The sequence below is a fragment of the Hordeum vulgare genome, chromosome 7H (assembly GCF_904849725.1).
Source record: "Hordeum vulgare subsp. vulgare chromosome 7H, MorexV3_pseudomolecules_assembly, whole genome shotgun sequence".
Classification (NCBI taxonomy): Eukaryota; Viridiplantae; Streptophyta; class Magnoliopsida; order Poales; family Poaceae; genus Hordeum; species Hordeum vulgare.
The window spans coordinates 32,311,029-32,328,741 of record NC_058524.1 but is presented as its reverse complement, the minus strand read 5'-3'; the positions used below and the strand labels follow the sequence as shown (position 1 = coordinate 32,328,741).

Genomic DNA, 17,713 nt, shown 5'->3' with positions numbered 1-17,713 from the left:
TATCCGCATACCTATTTCAATCTCGTTTACCGGCAAGTCTCTTTACTCGTTCCGTAATACAAGATCCCGCAACTTACACTAAGTCACATTGCTTGCAAGGCTTGTGTGTGATGTTGTATTACCGAGTGGGCCCCGAGATACCTCTCCGTCACACGGAGTGACAAATCCCAGTCTTGATCCATACTAACTCAACGAACACCTTCGGAGATACCTGTAGAGCATCTTTATAGTCACCCAGTTACGTTGCGACGTTTGATACACACAAAGCATTCCTCCGGTGTTAGTGAGTTATATGATCTCATGGTCATAGGAACAAATACTTGACACGCAGAAAACAGTAGCAACAAAATGACACGATCAACATGCTACGTCTATTGGTTTGGGTCTAGTCCATCACATGATTCTCCGAATGATGTGATCCCGTTATCAAGTGACAACACTTGCCTATGTCCAGGAAACCTTGACCATCTTTGATCAACGAGCTAGTCAACTAGAGGCTTACTAGGGACAGTGTTTTTGTCTATGTATCCACACATGCACTGTGTTTCCAATCAATACAATTATAGCATGGATAATAAACAATTATCATGAACTAAGAAATATAATAATAACTAATTTATTATTGCCTCTAGGGCATATTTCCAACACAATCGACGGTTACTACCCCACAGTGATGGCCTCTACCTCCCATGGGCTATGTTTGTGTTAACGTTGATGCTGCTCTCTTTCCTGACACTCATCGCATGGGGTGTGGTGTTGTTTTGCGAGATCACTCCGGGGCTTTCATCATGTCTGTGAGCGAAGGTCTGTCGGTATTCCCTTCTCCGGAGTTAGCCGAAGCAATGGCTGTTCGTCGGGGTTTAATGGTAGCTCAGAGTAGGGGTGTTCATCGGATTATTTTGGTGTCGGATTGCCTCTCATTGATTCAGCGCATCTCCTCTCCTGGGAAGGATCGTTCCCCGTTGGGAACGGTGATCGCGGATATCACATCGATAGCGTCAGACTTCCAGTCTTCTACGTTCCAATTTCATCGTCGTAATTTCAATGTGATCGCACATAAATTGGCTCGGAATGCCGAGCCGTCATCTTGTAATATTTCTGTTGGTGTTATTCCGAGCTTGATTCGGGACGAACTTTGTAATGACATTACTTGATCAATAAAGACCATATTATCTTAAAAAAAACAGCCACAAGGACACAAGGATCATGTGTTGCAGCCCCACAAAGACCATATGCTGCAGCCCAGAAAGACCTTAGTACACATACTTATCCATCACAAATGAGCTTTTTGCAGACTGTACTTGCATGTATAGTTGTTGGCAGCAGTGGCAAACCTCCCACGGACAAATAGTTGAACCCACCACAGTATTTATAATCTCTAGAATGTCTTTCTTTCTCGTTTATTTGCTGCAGAGAAAATTTTCAGATCTTAATATGTCAAACTCTGAACATAGAGGGGTTCAGAGGTGAGCAAAATCCAGAATTCTTCAGAGATTTTTTCCCCCAAATTTAGAGGGGTTTTGCTAGGGTTTGTATTTAGCGAAGATTAAAAAAAGAGCCAGGCCCACTCCAATGGCGACTAGGGTTTACCATATTCATGGTTTTCATTTTCAGTGAGATTTCAATGAAATTCACTGAATTTCATTAAATTCAGCATGCACTAAAATATTACGTTTTGGTCAAAATATTTCAGCAATTTCAGTAGTACACTGGAAATCAAATATTTTTTAATTTATTTTTTGAAAATTTCAAATATTTAAATAAATTCAAGTGCCGAAATGCAAACTGAAATTACTGAATTTCACTGGATTTCAGTGATTTCGGTTGGTGCTGAAATTATTTTTAAACTGAAATTGAAAACCATGACCATATTACAACTTGACTCCTCTGTCGATTGGAAATCCCTGGTTTTATAGCCATTACACAGTCCAAAGTTGTTCATTTGTGCTGCATCGGCAGTACAGTCCAGAGTTGGTATGGTAAAAAGAAGAGATGAAGATGACAGGCAAAGGTACAGTAATTGGCACCTAAAGGGGTAATTAAATCATAGCCGTTTAGAGATCTGAGACCTGCTACATCATCTGGTTCACTTCAGTGGGTAACGGTTCACCAGTGCATCTCTACCGTTGGTTCTTGAACTGGACGATTTCGTTGGACAATTTCGTTGGGTAATTAAATCATAGACGATTTTGTAAAGACGATCACTGTCAAGGTCGATCCAGCGGACACCATCTTCGTTTTAAAGGCAAAGATTCAGGATCAGCATCACCTTACTTGCGCACCCTGCTGGAGCATGGCGTCAACAACAAGGATCAGCAGCGCCTTACAATTAGCAGGGAGGATGGATTAACTCTGGCTGATTACTTTTATCTGGTCCAATCAAAAAGTAACAAGGACAAATCTGGATCATAAGTTGCAGACATTAGTAAAAATTAGCAAAATATGTTTTTTGATGTGAAATTTAAAATTTAAAATTTTGATATTGAATTTGTAGGGCCTTGCCCTCTCCAAAAAGAAGAGGGGGCCCTTTCAGAAATTCTCAGTGGCCCATGAGGGCCAAAGAGGGGGTTTGGAAATAGTTTTCAACCAGCAATTGACGCGCCTCGGTATTACCTCACTAGCTGCGTCATTGCCCCAAGCGCAAAGATGACTTTATACCGTACGCCCGCGACCCATTCTTATACACACCTCCAGCCCTTGTCACCTCCCTCCGCCAACGAGGTGGGACTAATAATCAGACTACCATTAAACAAACTGACGCTGTCAAACAGGGGCTATCGAACTGTGAAGATACCCCAGAGCAGCACCGCAAACCCCTCCTCTCCCACCCAAACCCTCCTCCCAACCTAAACAATCTGAAGTGCAGCATACAGACCAAATGAATAGCTCTCTTCTGGCTCCCTTTACGGCTGATGATGTGAAGAAAGCTAGTATGTTCAATATAGGTGATTTGAAGGCACCGGGACCTGATGGTCTTCATGCGGCATTCTTGAAAAGGTACTGGCACTTAATTGGAGGGGACATAACGCAGGAGGTGCTAGCTGCTATCAACGTGAAACAAATCCCGCCTAAATGGAATGACACAACTATAGTTATGATTCCCAAGATTGATACCCCAGAGTTGGTAACGCAATTTCGCCCAGTTAGTCTTTGTAATGTACTATACAAAATAATCTCCGAGATGTTCGCCCAAAGACTAAAAGTTATATTGCTGGAGATTATTTCCCCCATGCAAAGTGCCTTTGTGCCAGGACGAATGATAACTGATAATATTTTAATTGCTTATGAATGTGTGCACAAAATCAAGAATAAAAGAGCTGGAAAGACATGATTGTGTGCTGTTAAGCTCGATATGCATAAGGCCTGTGATAGGGTGGAATGGTCCTTTCTTCGAGATATGATGTTAACTCTAGGTTTTGATAATCAGTGGGTTGAAATGATGATGGCGCGTGTGAGCTCTGTAAGATATACAGTAAGATTCAATTCTCAAGAGACAGACTCGTTTATTCCAACGAGGGGTATTAGACAGGGGGAACCCTTATCTCCCAATCTGTTTCTCTTATGTGCGGAAGGTCTATCTAGTCTATTGTAGTATGAAGAAGCTGGTGGCATTGAGGGAATTAGAGTGTGCAGAAATGCACCGTCAGTATCACACCTTTTATTTGCTGACGACTCACTAATTCTTATGAAGGCAGACGTTCTAAATGCAGCTTCCTTATAGCATGTACTAGATACCTACTGTCATAGCTCGGGACAGAAGGTGAGTCTAGTCAAATCAAGTGTCTTTTTTAGTCCTAACACCCTGGTAGCATCGAAGACTGAGATTTGTCAGGAGCTACATATTGATACAGAGGCTCTGTCAGACAAGTATTTGGGGCTACCAGCAATGGCGGGGGCTGATAGGAGTGACTGTTTTAAACACTTTTATGAAAGGATTAAAGAGAGGTTCAAAGGATGGATGGAAAAACAATTGTCTACGGGGAAAGAGATGCTGATAAAAGCTGTGGCCCAAGCCATCCCGGTATTTGCTATGTCCGTTTTTAGTCTACCTAAAGGGGTGTGCAAGGATATTACTGATCTTATTGCGCAATTTTGGTGGGGAGATGACCATAAACGAATATGTTGGTATACCTGATGGAAGCTGTGTTACACAAAAATGAAGGAGGAATTTAGGGACCTATACTCCTTCAATCTAGCTATCCTTTCGAAGAAAATTTCGTGTCTGCTAACCTGTCCAGATTCACTATGTGAAAGGGTACTAAAAGCAAAATACTTCCCGAACTATAGTGTGTTACAAGCTACATTGAAAAGTGGATCCTCTTTCACCTGGCAAATTATTATGAAAGGATTGGATACATATGAAGAATTGGTAATGGTGAAAGCGTGAACATTTGGTCTGATCCATGGAGTTGATCGATCCAAACTCAGGTACTTGGGATGAAGCATTGATCGAAACAATAATGTATCCAGTGGACGGCAGATGAATCTTGCAAATTCCACTCAACCACAATGCTTTTGATGACTTTGTCGCTTGGCACCCAGATCGAAGGGGCATATTCACAGTGAGATCGACATGCAAATCACAGTGGTATAGATCTTTTGGGGTGTAGGCAAACTGTTAGAGTTGTGTCGAATATTGTGTATAAGGTTATAATTGGACTTGTAGTTGTATTGTGTTTAGACATGATATGGAGTCGTGTTCAAGTAGGACACTTGTATCCTAGGCCTCTCATATATAGCGGGGCTAGACACATGATGTAACCTATGCCAACATAATAGCACATGCACGCGAGGGGAGCCAGCGGCGTGTGCCGACGCCCGGACGGTCAAGGTGCGGTATTGTGACGATGTCACGGGAAGGAGCGCCCGTAGTCATTGCCCCGAAGATGTAGCCATATCGGTGAACCTCGTTAACAAATCTCGGTGTCGTGCTTGTGTGATTTCTTGATCCTCGATAGATCGGTGAAAAACCTCAGATTATTCTAACAAGTGATATCAGAGCTAGGTTATAAGGTGGTTTCTATTGATCTAGAGGTGAAGATATCGTAGAAGAACCAGTCGTCGGCGAGATCGAAAGAGACGGCGTGGCATCACTATTGTGTGGAACAACACCGAGTTGAAATAAACTCGGAGTCGGCAAGATGAGGACGTGGCCTGCAGCAACACAGCTGGCAGTCGGGGGACGCGGTCATGCAATCCAAGCAGGCGTGGAGCTGGAAGGGCGAGCAGCGTCGTACATGAGGTTCGACGAGACTTGTGCGGTTCGGCGATGTCATCTGGATACAATCATAAGCAGGCAAGTATGTTGGAGGTCTTACTGATCGGTTTCGGCGAGATACGCGTGTAGCAGTGGATCGATTGAAGCGGCGCATACCGACTTGGTGGTGCATCGCAGGGAGCCAAAACCAACACGGCTCATGGGCAAGCCTAGGGCGTGGTGGCTGGCCCAGGTGGCTGGTCGTGTGCTTCCTTGATGGGCTAGCCTATGGTGAGGTGGAGGTGTGATGCTGCTAGTGCGTGGCTCAAGGCCTACGGTGGAGAGGCGCTGGATCGGTGAAGATGGGCAAGGCTGGCCACGCGTACAACTTACGTGAGATTTGTTTGTTAAAAAAGTTACAAGGCCATGTGTGTGTACGTGGGCAGATTTGGATTTAGTCCTTTTCTGCTATAAGGTGCATGGAGAAACTTATAGCAACAAAGAGAGACAAGAAAAATTATGCAGGTTGCATGGATGTTTTTCGGGATCAATTTGTTGAGAAGGCTTGGAACACGTGGATAGACATGGAGGCACATGGACAAGTGGCGTAATAAGGATCATGCAAACACATGGCGTCTAAGACATGCACGAATGTGTAAGTGGTATCATGAGCAAGGTTCGAGGTTCGAAGAGGCCGTGGTTGTTGATTTAGAGGTAGAGTAGAATTCGTCGAGATGGATCACTCGTCGTGGATGCTTTGGCGAGGAAATTCTACGCTGGATTAAAGGTAATCGGAAGTGCGAGCAGCAGGTCGATCTATAGCGGCCGCGGCGTGTTCTTGAGAACTCGGCGAGATCGAATCGATACTGGACTATGCCGTGGTTGTGACGTGTTGCACGGCGGTTCAACTGGCCGTGCAGCCCGAGGAGGGCCTGGTGCGTGTGATCCAAGGCAAGGTGGCCTGGTGCGGCCTTATCGACGGCTGCTCAGGCCCAAGCTGACAGCAGAGGCTCGACGCGGTGATAGCGGTGAGGTGTGCGGTAAGCACGGAACACAACGACAGACCAACACACTCATGGTCAGACATGTGGTCAGACACATTGCGCAAAGGGTGCTGAAGCAGTGTTGGCGAGTATCGGATTCAAGTTGGTGACTGGGTCTATCGGTGTCGGTTTGATGAATGAGAGTTGACCATGGAGAATCTGAGAAAGTGACGGAAAGTCTGCATTGTCATAAGCGGAGATTGTATATGGCCGTATATTTTGTGGGGTTCAGTGCACATGGCAATGTGCGGATAACAAGTACAGAAGGAGGCGGAGTGCTATAGCTGTGCGACATGTGAGAGACTATTCGAGATAAGGATGAGACAACTGCGAATTTGACTTGAGGTGACACAAGGCGACGGTGAAATTCCTTCAAGTTTTATACGGACTGTCAAGAAAGAGCAAGGATGTTGAGTTCAGGTAACTCTTATATGTGGCATTCAATATGTGGGTTGTTCACTTTCACGCAGGTCGGTGATCAGTGTGTGATGGCGTTGAACGGATACTCCGGAAGTTGGAAGCACAAAGTAGAGTAATAAGGAACTTAACTTTGCTCGAGGGTTGACTGTGAAGAAGACGAGAAGAGACTACAGTTGCAGGTGGAGTCACATGGAGTCTGGGAGTAGCAGCGATGCTCATGGCGTATCTCAAGTCCAATGTACATGGAAGTTTGATGCATCGATGAACTCAAAGTGGTGGAGAATATTTGCCAAGGTGAAGTTTGTTAGAGCATCTCCAACAGCCGCGCTTCGCGCCGCGCTCAAAAAAATGTATTTACAGCGCGCGCACCGGCTGGTTTAGCGCAGGGATAGGCGATGGCTCCAACAGCCGCGCTATAATGCAGCGCGCGCCGCTCCAGCAGTGCCCAAAAATGCAGCGCGCGCACAACATTTTGTAAAGTAGATTCCATTAAATAAAAACGATATAAAGTTATTTTACATATATTGCAACTAGATAGGTAGTTCGAAAACATAGATAGATAGTTCGAAAACAAAAAAACTCCTAGTCGCTCCAGTCATCTGCACCATCATCATCGTCGTTGGTGTCGTCAGAGGTTGACAGCCAGATGTCAAACCAACGCTCATCTTCTTCAGTGAAGAAGGACCTCTCGCCTGCATTGAGGAGGTCGGCCTGCGCACACGCCAATGCCTTCCGACGATGCCTGTCCAACCGCTCCTCGCGGCGCCGGCGCGTGTCCTCCTCGCGGCGCCGTTCCCAATATTCCTGCTCGTAGGCGACGTCCTCCGGGTGGCGTCGGCGCCACTCCGCCATGAGCCGCTCGTCCTCCTGGGCAACGAGGAGACGGCGCTGCAGCGCAGTGTGCTCCGCACGGTCTTGCGGAGTTTAGACGAGGCGGCGGGGCCAGGTCTAACGCCTGCTGGAGCGTGTGGACGTCCGGGAAATTCATCTGGAGGCGAGGCCTGCCTAGGCGCCACGACGCCGCGTCGAACGCGCGGGCGGCCTCGTGCGCCGTGTCGTAGGTGCCGAGGCTCAGCCGGAGATCGCCGGAGCGTATCTCGGCGTAGAACCCGCCGTTGGGGCGCTGGCGGACGCCGCGGTAGCCCGACGCAGAACGGCGGCGCGGCGGCATGGTGGTGCGTCGTCGTCGGCGGCGGCGCGAGAGGCAGAGAGAGCGCGCTGGGGCGGCGGCGCGAGGGGCAGAGGGAGAGAGAACGCGGCGCGAGAGGCAGAGGTTGAGGCGTGGAAGCGGCAGCGCGCTGCCTTTTATGGGCGCGCGGGACGCGGCGCCGCAAAAATGGCGCGCGGGCTGCCGCCTTTTCGCGCGCGCGCTAGCGGTTCCCGCGCGCGCGGTTTTCCCGCCGCCGTTGGAGCGCGCAATTCTGTCCCGCGCGTGGTAAAATGCCGGTTTAGCGCGCGCGCCTTTTTGCGCCACTGTTGCAGATGATCTTAGAGTTGTGTCAAATATTGTGTACAAGGTAGGTCACAATTAGACTTATAGTTGTATTGTGTTTAGACATGATATGGAGTCGTGTTAGACATGATATTGAGTCGTGTCCAAGAATGACACTTATATCCTAGGCTTCTCATATATAGCGGGGCTAGACACAATGATGTAACCTATGCCAATATAATAACACACGCATGCAGGGGAAGCCGGCGGCGTGTGCCGGTGCCCGTGCGGTCGAGGTGCCGTATTGTGACGGTGTCACGGGAAGGAGCGTCCGTACTCATACCCCGAAGATGTAGCCATATCGGTGAACTTCGTTAACAAATCTCGATGTCGTGCTTGTCTGATTGCTTGATCCTCGGTAGATCGATGAAAAGACTTGGATTATTCTAACACAAACAAGGAGGAACGTCCAAGTAAATCCCAATCTCCGAAAGTGTGGTCTAGGCTATGGAAACTAAATATCGCACGTAAAGTTTTGATATTTTGATCGTGGGCTCTTCATGGGATCATCCCTTTAAAATCAATCCTCATGAATAGACATGTTTGATCCCAAGGGGCGTGCCCGATCTGTCATGAAGATGCTGAGGATATAAAACACCTCCTCTTCGATTGCATACCAGCCAAAGGACTCTGGAGTGGCCCCGGCATACTCAATATCATGAATGAAGCTACGAGGGTAGACAGATCTGGTTAAATGAAGCTACGAGGGTAGACAGATCTGGTTAGGTCATACTGTAACACCTAATATCGGCAGATGATAAACCAGTTCCGCTGAAGCCCAATCTTATTAAACAGATACTTGATGTCGGTCCAGGAGATGGGCATTTCCTGTCCTAGCAATGGCAAACAATTTTCAGCAAGCAAATAATAACGAATGAACAAATGACAAGCACGGAATCAAAATTTAATATTGAATTTGTAGGGCCTTGCCCTCTCCAAAGAGGAGAGGGAGCCCTTTCAGAAATTCTCAGTGACCCGTGAGGGCCAAAGAGGGGGTTTGGAAATAGTTTTCAACCAGCAATTGACGCGCCTCGGTATTACCTCACTAGCTGCGTCATTGCCCCAAGCGCAAAGATGACCTTCTCCCGTTCGCCCGCGACCCATTCTTATACACACCTCCAGCCCTTGTCATCTCCCTCCCTCAGCGAGGTGGGACTAATCGCACTAAGCAGCAACGAACCAAAGCTAGCAGGCGTGGGCCTCTACTGTGCTCGCACCTTTTCCACTGCATACGAAGTTTGGGCCCATGGTCCGATAGCCAGCAAGCGAATGAACGTGCTCGGCTTGCTGAGCGTGGGTGTTTAGTGTGCGCTGGTAGGCCCATTTGTCAATAAGCAGTCTGTTTTTTTGCATGGTGATACTAATCTGGTTTCAAAATAAAATAAAACAATAACCTGGTTAATGTGCCAATTTAATTTGCTACGAAGACTCGATAAATAAATTTGCTAGTATGCACAACACCAAGCGTTTCAAGACCCCGGCCATTTTTCTGCCGGTCCCTTTTGCTAGTTTAGGAACCAAGGCTTTTCGAGCACGCATTTTTTGTTCGTCCTTCTTGATGTCCTTAGATCCCTCGTACTCCTCTGGCTGATATGGGAGCACCCGGACACGCCCGAGCATGGACGCCGAAACTGATATCCTAATTCTATCGCAAATTGCACCAAATCAACCATGCCGAACTGATGAATTCATTTGTTGTTTTCCTCTCTTCCTCCTCCTCGCATTGTCCGTCTCGCAACTCCGCTGCCGTGTGCGCTCCGCCGTCATTCGTAGTCATTGCCCCGCGAACTTCGTCACGGGAGTCTTCTGCCCCATCCTCGCCACGGAGGACGTTGTTGTTGTTGAAGAATGTTGCATGAGAAACAAAAAAATTCTTATGAAACACCCAAGATCTATTGTACGAAGATGCTAGCAACGAAAGGAAGAGGTGTCTACGTACCCTTGTAAACCGAAAGCATTAACGATCTAGAGATCATGGTTGGTGTAGTCGTACTCACGTCGCGATCCAATTCGATCCAAGCATCACACATGCGGCACTTCCGAGTTTAGCACACACCCGACTCGATGACGTATTCTCCTTCTTGATACAACAAGAGATGGAGATAAAAGTGTGTTATATCGACTAGGGGGGGGGGGGTGAATAGGCTATTTTTACAAATTCGTCACTGAGAAATTACTCGGTGAGGAAATTGCTAAGCGACGAAATACAAGCAGTGGATTAAGTACTCTAGTGCATGCTAAACATAGCAGCAACATATTCATCTTGATGAACGGAAACATACACAAAGCACAGGTAGCGTGAAAACAGGATAAGTAGGTGGTGAACAAGGTGACTGAAGAATTTGAGATGAGGAAATTAAGAAAGTCTTCAGTTAAAGTCTTCAAACAGTAACGAACAATTTCATCGACAAGTACTTGAGGAAATAGATGAGTTGAAGAAATGGAACCACATGCTCAATATCATGAAAGATTTGCTCACACTGGTCCTCGGCAATGACGAACATGGAGGACGAACGAGAGGCTTCGGTCCTTCTTACCCGTGGTGGCTTGGGTTTGCCAGAGAACAAGACACTTACAGAAGCCGAGCGAGAGCAAAGAAGCGACAGCATGATGAGGAGAATAACAAGTTCAACCAGTTGCTTGCCAGGATTAACGAGCAACAGAAGCAGATTGATGAGCTTAGAGGAGTAGCGCGCCAGGAAGATCCTGCACTCGATATTACCGGCGCCCCATCTAAGCGGAAAAGCAGCGTGGCTGAATCTGAAGCCCCGCCCGACGATGCACGAAGAATGATAGAGGACGGTCCCGGCTACCCCGTGGATGGAATCAAGGAGTCAACATCATGTGAACTCCATCAGAAATTCAAGAACATATCCATGAAGGTGGCCGTCGTACAAGCTTTACCTTCTGGCCCTGATGCACGCTGGCATGGTCGTGAGATTCCAGCTGGCTTTGCTAAAGTCGGGGTGGATGAAATCATGGCGGGGTTTCATGATATGGAGCTCGACATAGCTGGACCCGAAGATGAGAGGACACTCGGAGAAGTACTGGGTGGAGTCATCCTATGGGACAAGAACTACATCAAGCTTCCAGGCTCGGCCCCAAGGACAACACCGCCTCCGAGTCGTCGCAGGTCACCTACACCTTCATCACCTCCAAGCCCTCCACATGACGACGGCCAGCACAACACGAGTCCATCTCGATCACCGCCGCCGGACTTGGGTCGTCCGTCTCCGCCGCCGCCCACTCTGGATACTAAGCGGAAGCGTGCCAGCAAGAACGCTCCGTCGATGATTTCTAAGCGACGGAGCTCCCTAAAGCGCAAACTGTCGCCCCTCCCAAAGGTACCTCATGCTAATCTTCCTATCAGACCTTATGATCGTACCGCCGAGTAAAACGCCAGGATAGCAAAGAAACATCATGATGCGCGGATGAAAAAGAAGGAACCCGAGCCCCGCCCGGAATACACCGAGAAGCAAATAGCATTTGCAAAATACTTCACGAACCTTCCATCACAGTATGACTTACACCATAAGCCTGATGACTATACACGCACATTGCAGAAGGAAGGGAAAAAGAGCAGATCACGTGCAAGTGCAAGTGGGAGCAAATCAAGTTCAACTACAAGCAAAAAAAGATCAGGCGTTCCCCAGCTTGGACAACAGGCCAAACAGTCGATCCCACCCCTTAGGGTGTTACCCGAGAATGCCCCCCCTCTGATGCAGGGGCAAGATTTGGAATTAGCAAAGAAGTGGGCGGGTGAATGGGGTATCCCGGTTGAAGACGTTCTGGCTTCCCAAGACGACAGGTTACCCAATGCTGTGGTAGCCCCTAAGCCACAGTTTTTCATGGGAGCGCCTTTGGTCAGCAAAGATGATCTCCCAACAAATATGCGTTACTTGCATACATGGTACTTAAGTGAATCAAAGAATGGGAGAACGATGATCGTGGTGAGTGTCCCACGGGAGTACTACGGCCGCCCCGAAGAAATCCATATCGACTTTGATGAACTCTTCCAGATGTACAATGCCGACGCCCTCGACAAATCGCTTATGAGTTGCTATTGTCTGTAAGTTTTTCAATTCGTTGTCTACATATAACTTGTTTAGTTATTTCAATTCATTGTCTACATATAACTTGTACTCTATTATGCAGAATAAAGATTCTGGAATGTAAAAGTAGGAACATCCTAAACATTGGGTTTATTGACCCAGATAAAATACATATAGCGACGCTAACTGATAGACCCAAGGAGATGGAGGAAAACCTTCTAAGGTTTCTAACAGATCAAAATTTCTGTGACCACATACTGTTTCCATACAACTTCAGGTGAGGGTCTTTACTCTGTTGTGTCCATTCACTTATAAGTGTAATTGATAAGTTACTGACACACACACACACATATATATACATGTGCAGCTTCCATTGGATTCTGTTGGACATTCAAATTGATAAGGGAAGAGTTGATGCCTTCGACCCATTATCGAGACCCTTGGAACAGTTCCAAAGCCTGCAGGACATGCTCCAAGGGTAATTTAATCATTCTTGCGCTCTATCGGTCTCTTTCGATGATTTTCTGATATATCAATTAATGAAAAACTTAGCAAATCATTTTCCTTGTCGGGGAGGGTTTGGAAGCGGTTCAAGTGCGTGACTCCCGGTATCGAGCCTGAGAAGCTGACCTTTAGAGCGACTCAGGTAAGTAGTAGTATGATATACTTCTATTTTCAATACATTTATGATGCTAGATTATTATTTTGATTATATATATTCTATTCTCGTAAAGTGCGACCAGTAGCCACGGGGGACGCATCTATGCGGATACTATGTTTGCGAGACCATTCGCACGTTTACCTCTGAGCACAAGGATCACAGATACGACGTAAGCAATGAACATTCACACCTCTATTTTTACCCGTCATTCTTTGTTATCATGATTGATATTCATATTCATCTCCTCTTTTTATATAGTACACGGCCATGAGGGAGAAGTCCCTACCAGAGCAACGCGCGATTGCTGTTGCAGAGGAGCTTGCGACCTTTCTGAGGACGGAAGCTATAGATGACAAAGGACGATTTAGTGTAGCTAGGGGCCATTACTGATGTTGGTCCATGTAATCGAATAGACGGGCTCTAGTCCCGGTAATTCAGATCTTCATATAATTGTATATATATGCTCGCTTGTAAGATAAGTTAATCTTATATATATATGCATACAACAACAACAACCAAGCCTTTCAGTCCCAAACAAGTTGGGGTAGGCTAGAGTTGAAACCCATAAGATCTCGAAACCAAGTCATGGCTCTGGAACGTGGATAGCTAACTTCCACGCACCACTGTCCATGGCTAAGTCTTTGTCGATATTCCAAACATTCAGGTCTCGATCTTATATATATATGCATAAACATGTATATTTAGAATTATATGAAAACTAATTCCTGAACACCAAAAGAGGCATCACGTTAATCTCCCGAACACCTAAACCCTAAAACCCTAAAACCCTAAAATAAACAAAATCTGCAGAAACTCTTTAGTCCCGGTCCGTGTTAAGACCCGGGACTAAAGGGTCTGCCCCTGAGGACGCTCCGAAGCGCCCACGTGGAGCACCATTGGTCCCTGCTTGAAACAGGGCCGGGACTAAAGGTTAGGCCTTTAGTCCCGCCCCTTTAGTCCCGGTTGATGAACCGGGACTAAAGCCCCTTACGGGCCGGGGCTATAGGCCCTGTCCCCACTAGTGGGAGGTTGGCGGCGGCTGGGTTGGATTGGAGATCGAGAGAGGAGGTAGGCAGCGGGCCTAGGGTTTTGAGGGAGGAGAGAGCCGAGGCGGCAGGAAGAGGAGAGTGGCGGCCAGGTTTCCTCCACAGGAGCGGCTGGCTGTTATACGTCTACGCATGAAATGGCAAAAATGCTCCCGACGGGGCACCGAAATTACAGGCGGTGGCACAGAACTATTCATAGCGTTATAGGGCGACGTGGAGGCCTTCGTTCTGCCTACGAACCCAGCGTCTTTTATAAGAGAAATGCTTCAGATCCATCCTTTCTGTTTGCAAATAGTCCAGCCGTGCGGAAACCTGCATAAGAGTGTGCGCTAGTATGTTAGAAGTATTTGGTACAATCAGTATGGTTGAAATGTATGTCATGTGCCTTTCTGTCTCGTCCGGTGGTGCCGGTGAAAAAGTAGTTGTGGCCCAAGATTGCGGGTTAGTGTAGTTCGAAGAATTTGCTATGAGCGCTCTGTTATCAAGAATCAAAAAAATTTCTACTGCATGCACTACGTTTTTCAGTATCGGTTTACGCTGCTTTTTTTCGCATGCTCTACTATGGTTGCATCCAGAGAAGAATTATGCGGCGAACTGCTGAATTTTGGCCCGCTGATTTCTTTATAGCATGAAGTAGCTTCCTTTGCTTGCTTATTTTGCTCGAGGAGGGTATTTCATGAATTTACACAACGATGTGCGTTACAGCACCAGACCGCCCTCGACGACAAGGAGTCTGTCGTCTGCAAGGCGCACGCACTCTTCATGTTGAGTATGAGCCGCCCCATGCCGACCAATCTCTCCCACTGCCGCAGCCAGCACCAACTCCTCGGCCCATTGTGTGCCGCAGCACCGTTCCCTGAGTTCGTGCTCTGTGGTGGCACCGTTCCCTGAGTTCATGCTCTGCTCCGCCACCACACGGCTATGGGCAGATAAGATGTTCCCTGAGTTCGTGCTCTGCTCCGCCACCACACGGCCATGTGCAGATAAGATTCTCCGCGTCACCGAACTGCATGGTGGTCGATCCGACCACACCCGCAGGCCTCCGCCGAGCCTCGTTCATGCAAAACGCCATATTTGAGGGCCATGGAAAGGCAGGTCCACCATGGCAACTAGCAAAAATACTGTTTTTCAGTGCAAAATTGAAAATTTTCATATTGAGTTTGTAGGGCCTTGCCCTCTCCAAAAAGGAGAAGGGGCCCTTTCAGAAATTCTCAATGGCCCATGAGGGCCAAAGAGGGGGTTTGGAAATAGTTTTCAACCAGCAATTGACGCGCCTCGGTATTACCTCACTAGCTGCGTCATTGCCCCAAGCGCAAAGATGACCTTCTCCCGTTCGCCCGCGACCCATTCTTATACACACCTCCAGCCCTTGCCACCACACTCCGTCAGCGAGGTGGGACTAATAACCAGGCTACCAGCAAACAAACCGACGCCCTCTTCCTCCAAAGTCCAAACCCTCCGCCCACAAATCCTTCCCTGTTTCCCGAAAAATCCGTTGCCATGGCCTCTGAATGCCCTTATCTCTCCCCGTAGATCTGTGCCCTCGTAGACCCATACATCCACCACCTCGCTCTTCCCCCTCGCCTCCTGCAGTGCCGTCCCCCTTGGGCATTGGTACAAGCAGTGTTGCTCGCACCGAAATCCGGCCCCGGTGTAGGTCCAATCCGGCGCCTTCGTCAACATATCCACCGACTCCCGTTCGCTGATCAAGAGCATCACCTCCTCTCTGTCTCCATCTGTCTGGTGTAAGTAGCCTTCTTCTTAGATTATGTTGATAGATTAGCCCTCGTAGACTTTTTCTTTTCTTGTGTTATAAGCTGAAGCAAGATTTGCTAAAAAACGTATTTTACTTGAAACCAAAAGGAGGAAACATTTTACTGTAGTTCTTATTCTATCTGCAGGTGCTGGTATACAGCATTTCCACATTTTTTTCCTATGTGAAATTACCCTATTCTTTGATATATTATGTGAAGTAGTAGCCATCCAACAAGGAGTGCGATCTGTTTCTTATTACGTGATTTTCATTTTGGTTGTAATTTTCTGCTCTAGTGCATTATAAAAATATATACCTGACTCATTTGATTTGGTACTAGTATGACAAGATGCTCTGTAAATACTGAGTACAGTATCTGCGCATTAGGATATGAGAAGTCGGCATTGGTAAAACCAGTTAATGTAGCTTGCTTCAGAGTGTCTTGAGACAACTTTATATCCGGTGCATCCTTTTTTGTAACCATCAAACTATCTTTTGGCAGACTACTTGCATTTACAGTTGTTGATCGCGAACTCCCACTCCCACTGACAAATAGTTGAACACACCACATAATTTATAATCTTTAGAACGTGTTTCATTCTTGTTTATTTGCTGCAGAGTATTTCCAGATCTTAAAATTAGTTAGATCAGATGGATAATGATGCTATGTCAAGTTCTGAACTTAGAGGGGTTCAAAGGTTATCAAAATTCAGAAATCCTCAGAGATTTTATGTTAAGGTAGCTAGTTCATTTTTTTTGTTCCGTGTGTTTACCGATGGCAGCATAAACAAAAATAGTTTGGATGTTCATACTGATTTTGTATCTTCTCTTAAGTCACTGCCATAGTACTACAGATAATATCTGTTCAGATGGAACAAGACTCCTCATCAAGTCACACTTGTCATTGATTAGTCTTTGTAATTAATCTGAAAAAGCTTTCTTACTGCAACAACAACTGTTTTCCCAATTGTCGTACTATCTGTCCAGCGAAATTGCTGATGTTTGGTATGCTCATTTAACAGATGCAGATCTTTGTCAAAACCCTCGCAGGCAAGAAGATCACCGTCAAGGTCGACCCAGGGGACACCATCTACATTGTCAAGGCGAAGATTCAGGATCAGCAGCGCCTTATGTTTGGCAGTGAGGAGCTGCAGGATGGATTAACTCTGGCTGATTACGACATTGAGGATGAATGCACCCTTCACTTTGATTTGCGGCCCCCGGGAAGGAAGATGCTAATCTTAATCAAAACATTGACAGCCAAGATCTTCGCCCTTGAGGTGGATGACTTGGAAACAATCGACAGTGTCAAGACTAAGATACAGGTTGAGAGGGGCATTCCTGTGGACCAGCAGAGGCTCTTCTTTGCCGGGAAACAGCTGGAAGACGATCGCACCGTGGGGGAGTATGGCGTCAAGCAGCAGGACACGATTCACCTCGTGCTCTGCCTCCGTGCAGGGGCGGAGACAGGGGAGACGAGCAGGGGCCTGCCTCCGCCAACGATCGACGAAACCTGAAGTATGTAGTTTATATTTGACTGATATGAGCAATTTGCCCCACCATTGCCTCCGTGGCTGACTAGCGAGTGCTACCCAGTTTTTCTCCCTATGCTTCAGATCCATCCCTTTTTTTTGCCAATTGTCCAGCCGTGTGGAAACCTGCGTAAGAGTGCACGCTAGTATGTCAGAAGTATTTTGGTACAATCAGTATGGTCGAATGTATGTCATGTGCCTTTCAGTATGGTTCGAAGTTTTTTTGCGTGCTCTATTTTGGTTCCATCCAGAGAAGAATTATGCGGCTAACTGCTGAATTTTGGCCTGCTGATTTCTTTATAGCATGAAATAGCTTCCTTTGCTTGCTTATTTTGCTCGAGGAGGGTATTTCATGAATTTACGCAGCCCCTGCCGTAATGGTACCCATACATTACCACATTCACTCTGAAATTGAGAAACACACGAGAGCATTGCATATCTTTTCAAAATTTTGACAGCCATATTCATGTAAAACAGCGGCCACAGTTGTATTTTGTATATTGGACAGTGTCTCTAT

At 46.8% G+C, this 17,713-nt stretch overlaps 1 protein-coding gene and 3 non-coding genes across 4 annotated transcripts in view; 1 reads left to right on the top strand and 3 right to left on the bottom strand.

Moving 5' to 3' along the window:
• Nucleotides 1-2,494: 2,494 nt before the first annotated feature.
• Nucleotides 2,495-2,648, bottom strand: LOC123414340. Its single transcript, XR_006614333.1, has one exon. It is a non-coding gene; the product is annotated as a U4 spliceosomal RNA (small nuclear RNA).
• Nucleotides 2,649-9,074: 6,426 nt separating this feature from the next.
• On the bottom strand, nucleotides 9,075-9,228 carry LOC123414344. Its single transcript, XR_006614336.1, has one exon. It is a non-coding gene; the product is annotated as a U4 spliceosomal RNA (small nuclear RNA).
• Nucleotides 9,229-15,077: 5,849 nt separating this feature from the next.
• Nucleotides 15,078-15,231, bottom strand: LOC123414339. The gene has a single exon (XR_006614332.1). It is a non-coding gene; the product is annotated as a U4 spliceosomal RNA (small nuclear RNA).
• A 1,455-nt stretch (nucleotides 15,232-16,686) lies between these two features.
• LOC123407419 (polyubiquitin-like) overlaps nucleotides 16,687-17,713 on the top strand; it is a 70,200-nt gene continuing 69,173 nt past the window's right edge. Inside the window, exon 1 of the mRNA XM_045100552.1 lies at nucleotides 16,687-17,124. Within this exon, the coding sequence (XP_044956487.1) occupies nucleotides 16,687-17,124 (438 nt within the window). The remainder of the gene's footprint in view (nucleotides 17,125-17,713) is intronic.